This window comes from Oryzias latipes, chromosome 9, assembly GCF_053564925.1.
Source record: "Oryzias latipes strain Hd-rR chromosome 9, Olatipes_Hd-rR_3.1".
NCBI classification, from domain to species: Eukaryota; Metazoa; Chordata; class Actinopteri; order Beloniformes; family Adrianichthyidae; genus Oryzias; species Oryzias latipes.
This window is the reverse complement of record NC_136245.1, coordinates 31,171,831-31,183,936: the sequence shown is the minus strand read 5'-3', so window position 1 is coordinate 31,183,936 and position 12,106 is coordinate 31,171,831. Positions and strand designations below refer to the sequence as shown.

The 12,106-nt window shown below is 40.4% G+C and overlaps 1 protein-coding gene across 3 annotated transcripts in view; it reads left to right on the top strand.

The window, feature by feature from the left end:
• The window catches only part of si:dkey-215k6.1 (transmembrane protein 132C), a 267,022-nt gene that overhangs the window by 109,719 nt on the left and 145,197 nt on the right, over positions 1 to 12,106 (top strand). For all 3 annotated transcript variants that reach the window (XR_013658211.1, XM_078953270.1, XM_020705714.3), the window contains exons 2-3: positions 7,879 to 8,297; positions 9,096 to 9,673. Coding sequence is in view for 2 of the 3 variants with exons in the window: in XM_020705714.3 (XP_020561373.2) it covers positions 7,879 to 8,297; positions 9,096 to 9,673 (997 nt within the window). In the remaining variant the exon portion in view is untranslated. The remainder of the gene's footprint in view (positions 1 to 7,878; positions 8,298 to 9,095; positions 9,674 to 12,106) is intronic.

Sequence of the window (12,106 nt, the reverse complement as noted above, 5' to 3'; positions counted from 1 at the left end):
CTGCGCCAACAGTACCACACTCAACTCAGAGTCAAATCTTAAGAATTACTGCTGCTCTGCAGAAACTATGTCCTAGAAAACAACACAGGTTTTAATTAAAAGAACATTGGGACAGCTTTTACAATGGATCAAAGGATGATCAGAGTGGGTATTTAAGGAGTAATGTGTAATTATTATTCCAACTTAATAATATTGAATGTTATGTAACTTATCCATAACTTGGGAAGGGTTTTGTGGGGCCAAAGAGACGGAAAGCTGAACATTTTTGACATTTCTCTGCAGATTATTTCCATCATCCAGCTGAATAAATTCTGTGTGTGTCTGTGAAAGTCTTAGTGAGTTGAGTCTTTCTTGCATGGTGCCCCTCTATTTTCCTCTGTGCAGTTTGACATCTTCTCTGAGAGCTCTCTCTTTTATGTGCCTCTGTCTCTCTGTTGCAGGGTGACCATGTGAAATTGCTCTTCACACTTCCCTGCTTTTCCTGCCACGGCACACATACACAAAGAAAGCAGGAGGATTGACCCCTGCACACATGCATGCACACACTCTCATAAATCACACTTACAAAAACCACCATTTCCTAAGTCCTCATCCCTCTATTTCATCCTTCCTTTACTGGGTGGTTCAAACTGGATGAAAAGTTACAAGAAAACTGTTGAGAGGAGGTCAGTATTGATTACGGACAAGGGGAACATTTTCACAGTTGGACAAGTTAAAATGGGGAAGGAGAGTCGGGTGACACAAGTACACTCAACTTCGACTGTCAAACAAAGACATCTGTGGGAATTACCCAAAATCCTTTAATGCAACTAGACTTGGTTTGTCCTACAAGGGGTGTTAAACATTTTTATTCAAAATCATGGACTGTAGAGGGTAAATGCAGGGTGTGTGGTATATTTTAGTTAGGTTTGGGACTGATCTGAAGCTTGTTTAGTTTTGTGGCTGTCATCTTGACCATATAAAACATCATCAAACCACTACCTTAAGCCTTAGTCAAAACTGCCCTTACAGGTGGAAGTATGCACAAACTTGCACGGGGCTCACAAAATTTCGAGGTCGAAGACAACTCAGTTTTTCTACAGGCATACTGCGAGTGACAGGTCATGGCAAACACTTGTACAAAATGCAAGAATGAAGTAAGGGGGAAGTAGGTGCGACTAAGACAGGTAATTTAGAATGCACACCTCGTACATGCAGCATTTAAAAGCGGTCAATAAGGGGCCAGTACACGCACCTTACTAAAGACGAGAGTGATGTGTAAGGACACCATACGACAGCAGCACTTGTACGTCGTAACAACATGCAACTTCCAACTACATGTGCTGTGGCTGCTCCTCTCTACCACCGTCCACAGGCCCAGACAACCCAAAAAAAGGCTAATGTGAGTAAGACTTTACTAAAAAAGGACTAACTCTGCCTTCAGCCAACAAATCTAGCATTATTTGGAACCAAGCCCCCACCTTGCATTTTTGGTTTTGAAGTTTTGCAATTCCTTGAATCGCTAATAAAGATTAGTAACAAAAGGAGCAATTTAACATTGATTCCAGTCAGATTTTACACCCAAAGTAATGGTATTAGTGGCCTGGTATTTTTCCTTCTTACTTATGGCCATGTGACAACTGGGAAGTGAATCAGTTTTAAGGTATCATTTTGACTTTCCTAGAGCTCCAATTTCTGTATCATGAGTCATGTTTTTTATTTGTATGTTTTTGATTGGCAGGTGGGTTGACCCTAAACTCTCACTGCAGTTTGCCCCCACCCTCCCAAGACAGACACACTGTATGTTGTTGGGTTGCAGTAGTCCAGTGCAGTGTTCAGATATTTATTAGAATGTTGAATTTTAATTTATTATTTTTTTTTTTGATAAGTTCTTGAAAATGTAAAGCAGTAAAGCCACATTATAAGCAAAATCAGGCACAAGGCCCTCCACAAAAATATAAAAGACGGATGACTTTGGCGCCACATTTAGGTCAAAAATCCAGGGCAGGCAGAAATATGGCTCAAGTTTCTAAAATCATAGATAACTTTGTGTTTATAACAGTTATGTCAAACTGCTAAATAACCTTTGGTGAGTTTTGCTTCTTTTATTAAAAAAAAAAAAGTACTTTGCTACATAAATAATCCAAAAAGGTCACTGATGTCAGGTGTTGGTGTTGAAAGTCAGCCTCCTTTCTCCTTTAAAATCCTTTGATAATCCATTTTCTCAGCCTTACTTTGTGATTTTTTTTTTTTTTGTTTTAACTCACATATCTCCAAAGGAGGGAACTTCAGAAGTATTTTCTTATCTTGGCCTGTTTCTCACCTTTAGTGACTGGATATTGAATTCATCTTCAGCAGACATTTTGGACTCAGTGAGGTACACCCCAGGCATTTAGCTAATTGACTTTTTTGTGATTAAATAGAAAAATGTAGCTTGATCAATACTGGACAGCAGGAGAAATAGTGAGAGCACAAAAGAAAAAGGAAAAAACTAAAATGAACTCCTTGCTTGTGATGAATGTGCCGCTCTGAAATAGAAACCTCATCCCTCTTTCATCCCCTTCATCCTCTTTCACCCTGTTATGTCTCCTCAACGTCTTTCCCTTTTGTTCCTCCATAACTCACACCATCTCTGTCTCCCTGTAACGCCTGCAAGTTTTCCCCCTTTCCCTACCTCCTCCTATACTCTTCTTCTCCCTCTTTGATAGCGTGCCATCTGTGTGATCAATAGTGTTCACTTTTCTCAGAAAATTTTCCTGTGATGAATTTTCCAGGCTATCAGTGTTGAATGAGTCAAAAGCAGTCTAACATTTTTGCTGCTTCTCATCAAAGTCTTCTCAAAATCAGAAGAGCTGATGTTAATTAATTTTTTTTTGTACGTGATAATGGCAAACAAATGTTAACACACAAAAAAGAACAAAAAAAGAAAACATCGATACGTGAAAGGTTTCTAATTTAAATATTGAGCTGCTGTTTTTCCTAACATGTTCAATCTTGTGATGCAGATACACACTTCCAGTTCCAGTCCCATAAAGCTGTTTGGAAAAAACAGCTCTTACTGCCGGATTTTTTCGGTTCCAAAAACCCCCCAAAAATCAGAGTCATACTTAATCACATCAATAACAGAGTAGCACTAATGTCGTTATCACTTACTGCCGTCTTTTCTTTTCGCTCACACCCATCTGGCTCTGCTCTTGTTGACTGTCTGTTTTGTTTCTTCTTATCCTACACGCTCCAATGTGTTTTGATTACTGGCTGCATGTGTGTGTCTGTACTTGGGAACAGAGCCGGATGGGCATTTTTATTTGGGGAGAGGAGATCCCAGATGGGCCTAGTCAAATCCTTATACATCTGGCTTTGTTCCTGTCAAACAAATAAAAGGAATATGAATTTTTAGCATTGGTTTCCTTGATGCATTGCACCCATTCTGCACGCATGTGGACAGGTTTGCACTTTTAAAATGTGGCACGCCTGCACGTGTTCATCTGAGCACAATGATGTACGCTAGACTGCTCAGAAATCCACACAGAGACACACAGACGCACAGCGCAGCAGGACGCAGTGGGTATGGACTCCTGTTGTGTTTTATGGTTGCCAAAGTAATAATGCCAGGGAATCTGGGCCATGCCAGCTTTAATGGTGTCCAAAAGCACAGTAGTATAAGTGTGACTGAGGGCCAGGCTGGCTTGTCATATAGTGTCTCCTATCGAGCTGGGATTTGTCATTTACAGCAGACTGCTGTAGATGTTTTTTTCCCCAAAGTAAGTCATCAAAACAACATCAGAAATGGGGTTTGTGTCATTTACTATTTGCTTTTGTTTCCTACTGTTATAAACTGTTTCTGTAGTATTTTGTGGAAACAAGGTGTATTTTTAAAGCTTCCCCTAATGTTGATGACATCAGTAAGTCAATGTGAGGGTCATCTTTTGCTCGCCAGGCTGTGTGCGTGCGTGTGTGTGTGTGTGTCTGTGTCAGCTGCTTCAGGTCCCAATCTGGGGTTGGGACATATGCTTCAGGAGACTCCTGTGGACAAACACCCATGTGGGCCCCAAAGGATGTTGCATTCATTTAACACACACAGTTTTATCTGAAGTGACACCCACGTGGGGGGTGGGCAATATGGGGTTCAGTATCTTGCCCAATAACCATTTGACATGTGAACTACATAAGTTGGTGATCCGTCCAACAATTGGTGATTAGTCCTCCACTTCCTGGTAGTGTAATGTTTTCACATTTGTATCTGAGGAAAAAAGTCGCCTGATGTTTCCATGATGCTTCACAATTGCATTGGCATGAAAGTTGCAGCCAACATGATTAACTATGTGCATTATATGTGGGGCTTCAATCAAAAAAGCAAATAATCTAGAGCTTAAACCAATTATTCACTATCAATAATATGTGTACTTTTCAAACTGTTCACCTTTCAGACACTATTCATGGTAAATACTCTTTCTTCACCAGTTCCATCACTCAGTTTGACAATCATATTTACTGGATTCATTGTGTCGTGTGGGTAGTGTACGTATACAATTGGAAATATGTCTGCTTATAATTGAGATAAATTTTTATGTCAAGAAGTTGTTTTCTTTATTTTCCAAGATATCTGAAATAGATTTGATATATCTTTATATTTTGACTTTTATTTTTTTATGTTGTCATTTTCCCCCTTTTTTATTGCTTGAAATAAACCAATTAATCCAATCCTCCAAATCCTTACTTATACAAACGACTACATTAATCAGTTCAAAGAGCAACATTGTTGGTTAGTTGTGATTTGTGTGACGTAAGCCCCCACCTTTCATTCCTAAGTTTTAAAGCAAACACAGGGAGGGATTTTCCATTGACTCCTATGTTAAACAGTAAGCTTACTTTTGTATTGAAGCTGAAATTATTGTGTTAAGATCTGTATATAAGAACTGGACTGAGGGAATGTGACATTATTCATAGAAAATGGTTGAGTTTGTTTGCTTCTGGCTCAGATGATATGAAGCCAATTCAGTCGCCATTTTTTACGGAATGGAAACCGCCATGTTGGAGCCAGACAATGTCAATAAGCAGGGATTGGTCCGAGTTGGTCTGAGTCAACATTTCCATGGCAACTGCTGTGACCAATCAGGTGTGAGCCTGTTCAAAGTTCACACCCCTACCACTTAAAAGCGCACTACAGAAAATCTGTCAGATGTTTTGAAAGTTGGACATTGGGGCCAGCAGGCACCATTTATTTTTATTGAGGCATCTGATTGGCCAGTTTATGACTTGAATAACTTGCAATAAAGAGAAAAATATATATAATTAAAAAGTAGCATTAGGAAGAACATCTTAAAGAAGGTATCAGAGTAAGACTGAGTAATAACTGTTTATTTCTCTATCGAGGTCTGTGGGATTGAAGTGCCAGCAGGCACTTCCTGTTTGGAATGCTGTCGGTTACTCAATCTAGTTCTCACATACAGTCAGTGGTTAAGGTGTGTTTCTTTGATTGGCAGGTGGATGTACTTATGGCTAAAATGAAAAAAACATTAACAAAACATTAAACATAACATTAAACATAACATTAAACATAACATAAACATTCACAAAGTGTTCCGGTTTCATATTAACGTTTCTAAAACATACGGTTCCTGTCAAAGATTGTTAGTCCAATGTATGTCCATAGTATTCGTCTATCGTGAATAGTCGGTCTCTCGTTCTCTTAACTTGAGGACTTTTCTTTCACAGACATTTCTTACTCTTTGGTTTTCTTTTTTTCGTTAGTTGCCTCTGCTGGTTTTGCTTAAACTCTCCCCTTTGTGTTCATACATTACACTCAAACTACTCTGCTTATTCATTTTTACACTGAGTTATCACTTCATTTCTCTGCTGATTTTTCTTTTTTTTCGTTATTAATATTATTTTTTTTTGGAGTCAGTATTACTTGCCCCAGACAGCACCATGCTGTCCCGTTCTCATTATATTTTCACACTCCACTTCCCTGGGACTCAGAAACACTCCCTCGTCTTTTCCACTCACCACTGGATGTGTGCTTTCCTTGTTTCAGGCGGGTTTTGGAGAGAATCTTCTTGTCTGATAACCGTATAGGAACCAAGCGCAGCAAAGATTTCATTGCTCCATAACATGAGGGATTGTTTCGCGATTTTTCAAATGGATATTCATGGAGTCTGATGTACTTAACACCAATATTGGATATAGTGAAGTCTAGCTCCTCTTAAATTGAACTAAAAGTTTGTTTTAGTAGCTATCAGCTCTAGCAAACACCCATCTCAGATTCCAGTTAATATGTTTAAGGGAAGTGATTGACCATGTTCTCAGCTGGGATGAGGGTCAGTGCCACCAGGTCTGAGAACAGAGAAAGGTTGTTGTCCTCTCTGGGTGGATGAAGCGCTCTGGTCCAGGTGTAGGAGTTTAAGTATCTTGGCATCTTGTTTAGAGCATGAGGTCAACAAGTGGTTTGGTGCGATGTCATGCAGTCCTTGAGCCACTTCATTGTGACGAAGGATGAAAATTCACTGGTGGAGCTTTGTTCCAATACTCACTTGTTGTCATGAGAGCTGGGTCATGACCAATAAAACTAGGCCCTGTAGTGAGCTGTAGTGAGCTTCCTTTGAAGGGTGGCAGGGCATTGCTCTAGAGATGAGGTGTGAAGCTTGGTCACCCAAAGAGAGGTCAGAGTAGAGTCGCTGCTCCTTCACATTGGGAGGAGGCAGCTGAAGGGGCCTGGGCATCTGGTCCAGATCCCTCTTGGACTCCTCCCTGAGGAGGTGTTATGGGCATGTCCCACTGGGCAGAGACCCTTGGGGAAAACCCAGGACACACTGGAGAGACTGTCTCTTGGTTGGCCTGGGAATGATTCAGGATTCCGATTGAGAAGCTGGAGGAAAAAGGGGCAGAGGGGAAATTTTGGGCATCTTTGCTTCTACTATTGCTTCTGTGACCTGGTCCCACATAAGATGAAAGAAGAGAGATGGGGGGATGATGGAAGATCAAGATTAGTGCTTTAAATTCCATCAAGGCACATTTGGAACTCTAAATTTTGTTTTGAAAATAGGAGAGGACATCAAAAGGGCCACTATTCCATCCATTTCTTTAAATCCATTCAGCATTTTCCCCTCTGGATACTTTGACAGTCTTTGCAGGGCCACACAGAGAGAGACAACCTCACACACTCACATCCACACCAAAGGGACAATTCAGATTCACCATTTAACCTATGAAACGGGTTTTTGGAATGTGAGAGGAAGCTGGAGCACCAGGAGAAAAGGCACAAGGAGAACTCTATACAAAAGGTCCCAGCTGGGATTTGAACCGGGGCTTTCTTGCTGTGAGGCAAGAGTGCAAACTGCTGCACAACCCACAGCCCACAATTTATGGTGTCAAAATTCCAGCATGTCAGAAATGCATGAAAAGCAAATGTAAATGTACAAAAAAAAAGAGAAAAAGCAGCATGCTCTTACTGATGAACACATGTAGTGCGCTTTGAGCACATGCTTAGAAAAAAAATGCTATAATGTAACTGCGATGCTGAGCTGATCATTTGAAAAAACCTGTGAGCTAATGTTTCCGCAAGTGGAGAAAGTGTGAAAAAACACCATGTTTTTTTTCCCCCCGCTCTGTCAGTGGGTAGTAATGTGTGTGTGAATTCATATGAAAAAGCTGTTAGGTGTGTGTGTTTGTCAGTGTGTGAACACAAAGGTGCATTTGACAGGTCAGTGACCCTGAATGCACGGCTGCGCTCATTTCAATGATTGGCCTTTTTGGAAAATATTCAGAATAAATCAAACTAAGAATTTCAAGTTGTGAGCATTCAAATCTAATTCTATTTTTCTTTTTTCTCCATCCTTTCTTCATTTTTTCCTTCTCTTTCATCCATCCACCCTTTCCCTGTTGGTGTATTTGTGGACGTAGTTTCCAACAGCACATTAGGAGCAGCAGGAGGAGGACTAGGAGGAGGTCCAGAGTCCTTGCTGCCACGCTTTTCCTCCTCTCTCCCCACCTACCTCCCTGTCCAATGTCAGCTGAGTGGTGCTGACTCCGCCTTCTTCCTGCGGGAAGCCAATCAAGAGGTCATGCGAAACAGCAGCCTATCGTCATGGACCGAGCCTTTCTTTCTCCACCAGCTAGAACCGGGCATCGCTGCCCCGCAGTCCCTTCCCAGCGTCAACTGCAGCTACGGAAATGTGAGCATCGAGCAGCCAATCCCAGCGGAGCTCCTTCAGGGGCCGCCCCCACATCTGCTGCACTCCACCAACCAGGTGACGCTGAACTGGAAGGTCAAAGGACAAGTCGTGGTGCCTAAAGTGGGGTCAGCAAGGCCGTGGATACAGGTGGTTGCTGAGAATTTACTTAAACATTGAAACATCTTTAAATGTTGTGTGTTCATAACTTTTTAATGTAGTCATTGATTTTTGCACATATTTAAGCCAAAGCAGCAGCAGGCCTGTTGGTGATTAAAAAAAAAAAAGATGGTGAAGGACTGAAATGAAAAATATAATTCTTGGCCAAAAAAGCAAAATTAAAATTAATGAGCTATTGAGTTAGATTATAGTTTCTCAGCACTGTAGGCATAATTATTTTGTAATTGTCCAGAGTAATTAGACTTACTAATGAGACACTGTAAATACACTCTTGTAGCTTCAAACAAAACTCTAGTTATCGAGATTAAAAATGTTGCTCACCTAAATTACATTTTTCTTTCATACTTGGCCATTAAATAGGAAAACCGTCAGTCACAAAGGTGAAGTTATTACAAAAAAGTAATGTTCAAATGCAGGAGAATTGAAAGAAAGGTGATTTAATAACAAAAAAGGCTCATAATTTATTGGACAAACTTGTGCCCTCTTGCTTAAAATGTGAAAATTATTCTAACCAAAAGTATTTAAGTCAATCAAAGCAATTAAAGATTTTGCAACACAACCTTGCACGCAAAACCTTCAAAGTGGTCAACAGTCATTGGGTTAAAATAAAAACAAATACATTTATTTCAAAAACTCAATTTTACTGCTAAAAAAAAATTTTTTTACAGAAATAATTTATCAATTTGTACATTTAAAGGACCTTCATCCTTTGATTTACATAAAAATCTTCTCAGGAGTGACATCATATGCATTTTTACATCCTGTTAGGTACTGTTTTACCTGATAGGACGGCGCTGGGATGACCCCAACCTGCCGCCTCCATCCCTCCTGCCTTGTGTCAGAGCCTTGGCTGTTCGTGACAAAAGTGAAGAGGCTCCCTCAGCAGGCTGCCGCCTCATGGGACCATCCGGCATCTGTGTTGTCCGTCTGGAGATTCCCCCAGTCTGGTTTGCACCAACACAAGCGAGAAAGAGACCACCTGAAGCGGCCCTTCCGTCAGTGGATGTTTACTACTCGATTATAGCCATGGAAGGAGCTCGTCAAGAGTGTCCTTCTGTTGTTAGCGAGCCATGGAGAGCTCCGATTTCAAGTGCCGGGGCTGTTTTGGGCCTCAGTGCGGGGCTAGGGGGACAGTGGACTACCATTGATGATGGAGGCCTTCAGGACATGCAGAAAGCTGGATCTGTGGAGATGAGCATGGGCACAGTTTCTGCCAAAGGAGAAAGATTGCATTTGGATGAAAATGTGGAGGTTCTGGTTCCACCCAGCCCGGTCCGGCTTGGCAAAACTGTGGCATTTGGCATTCACATGAAGACCAACTCAAACACGGAGCAGTTTACGTTAAGGTAGGACAGTAAATGCTTTCATCCAGTTTGATTCAGTGTTCCACAGTTTTTGTCTCCTATTATTCATTTCCTTTCATCTCTGGCCTTTCTTGTTGCACCGTCTCTCCTTATTAATTTCTTCCTCATTCACTTTCTCCCGACTCGGCTGCTCCTGAGGTGGATGGCTGTCACTTTTGTATGCTTAGCCTCTTTCAGTAACCGGCAGTGCAAATTACAACTTCATGAATATTCAACGTGACTGATCGAAGAGGAAAGTAAACAGAAAAAAAAGGGTGACTGGGGAGACGGAGAGCAAAAGATAGATTTAAACGAGTACATCTGTGTTATTTAGAGGAATGGTAATTCGTAGTATGTCAATGGACATAGCTGCATAAATGCATTTCATTTTTAATTCAATTGAGCCTTTTTATATTAACTATATTTCACAATTTGAATTAATAATATAGTCGACAACTGATCAGGATGCACACATACTACTATCCCTCCAGATACTAACCCATCACTCAAACTAACACTTAGGTGAGCAGAATATGATGGAGCTACATTCTCAATATAATCTATCATTTAAAGATAGTGTCACAGTTAGAAGAAAATAACATAAGGAATCACCTAAAAACCCGACAATAAAACTGAACTGACAGTTGGGATTCATGCCTGATCTTAGTTGACTTGCTTTTTTGCTTCCTAAAATCTGTAAACGCCATTATTAAGAATGATATGGAATATAAAACTCTGGACTTGAAAACTTGTTTTACCCTAAACTTTTTTTTTTTTTTAAACGTAACACTGGATACATCCTTATGAGATTCACGAAGCTCTATTACATTCTTTTTATTTATTTATTTTTCATTTATTCATCGTCTAAACCCTTTTTTGTCCCTGTCTTGATCACTGGGTTGCCGGAGCCTAACCTGGCAACTCGTGGGGCATAGAAAAGCATGTAAGAGGTGTTTTCAGCGGTGTAATAATAAACAGTTTGACCCTTTTTTCTCTTTGATGATGACAATTGTTGCTTTATGTTCGTCTGCGGCTCATCTGTTGCTTCATTTTCATTCCAATTCTGTTTACGTCGGCTATGGTGGCCGTTTTGGTCCTATACCAGCGTCCGCTTGGGTGTATTCAGACTGAAAATTTGTTCCGGATTATCAGGGAACCAAATGTGTCTTGTCTGAATACACCCTTAGTTTTACTTCCTGTTCTCGCTTCCCACTTCCTTTTTGTTGCTGCTGCTCTTGCTGCCTTTCACTTTATTTTTCACATATACTTTACAGATGTCTCATTGTTTTTTTCATATATGTTAATGGCATTAATTTGCTTTCTATTAAATTGTTGTGTTTATTAGAGGTGTTTAGGCAAACTCTTCGTCTTCATTTTAAAAATAACGTTTTTTTCAGATTTACCTTTCCTATGCATCCATTTAGTGTTCAGTCTTTTAGTTCTCTTTACCCATTTATCCATGATATAGGAAGCCTTTTTAAAATATTTTTTTGTTGCTGAAGTTATAGGGAAGAAGAAATGAGTGTCTGTGTTTGTTTGTGTTGGTCAGTATGTGCTTTTGATTCTTGCCCTCTATCCAAGCATACACTCTAATAGATAATCTTCCATGTTCAAAGCACAGTCAGTCATGTAATAAGGCTTAAGTGGATCCTGCTTGAGCGCAGGAGTGTGTGCATGTGTGTTTTTATGTGTGTGCCAAATAATAAGCCTTAAGTGTGCTCCATTACACTGAGGGGATATGATTATGATAAACTGCTGAGGAGATGGAGCGGCACGAAGAGAGGATGAACCAGGCAGATAGATGGAAAGGAAAAAGGGAAAAATAGTCGTTCTGCTCCAAAAATATAAACAGACAAAACCTGATGAGAAATGAAACAAAAAAAAGAGGAGAGGATCCCCTCGCTTGCATTTCTTCAGCAGCTCCCGAAAAACAAAACAAAAAAAAGATGAGATGGAAGGATGGGCAGAATCCTGCGTTAGTTAAATTAGATCAGGCATCCGTTTAGAATCACCCATCACCGGGCTTGTAATTCACATCACCAAACATGTTCCTGTCACAATGGCTTGAGACTGCCAGTGTGGAGAACAGCTAAAACTGAGGACCTACAGACACGCTCTCATTCCCAATTTGTCACATACTGATGTATGGTCAAGGGCCCTCTATGCCAGTTTGCATGCAGCGAGTACCCATTTATGTCACTTTTTGACACTTATCTAGGATATTTCTCACAGTCTGGGTGTATTTTGGACTTTTTTGTAGATTGTGTCCTTTGCTTGTCCTACTGAACTACTGAAAACTTTTCATTCTCTGCTCTTTCCTGTTTGTCCTGTACGGTTGACTGTATATGAAAACTGGACTGAATGAATGTGATGTCACCCATATAATGGCTTACTCTCAGTTCCAACAAAATGAAGCCTATTCAGTCACTTTTTTTT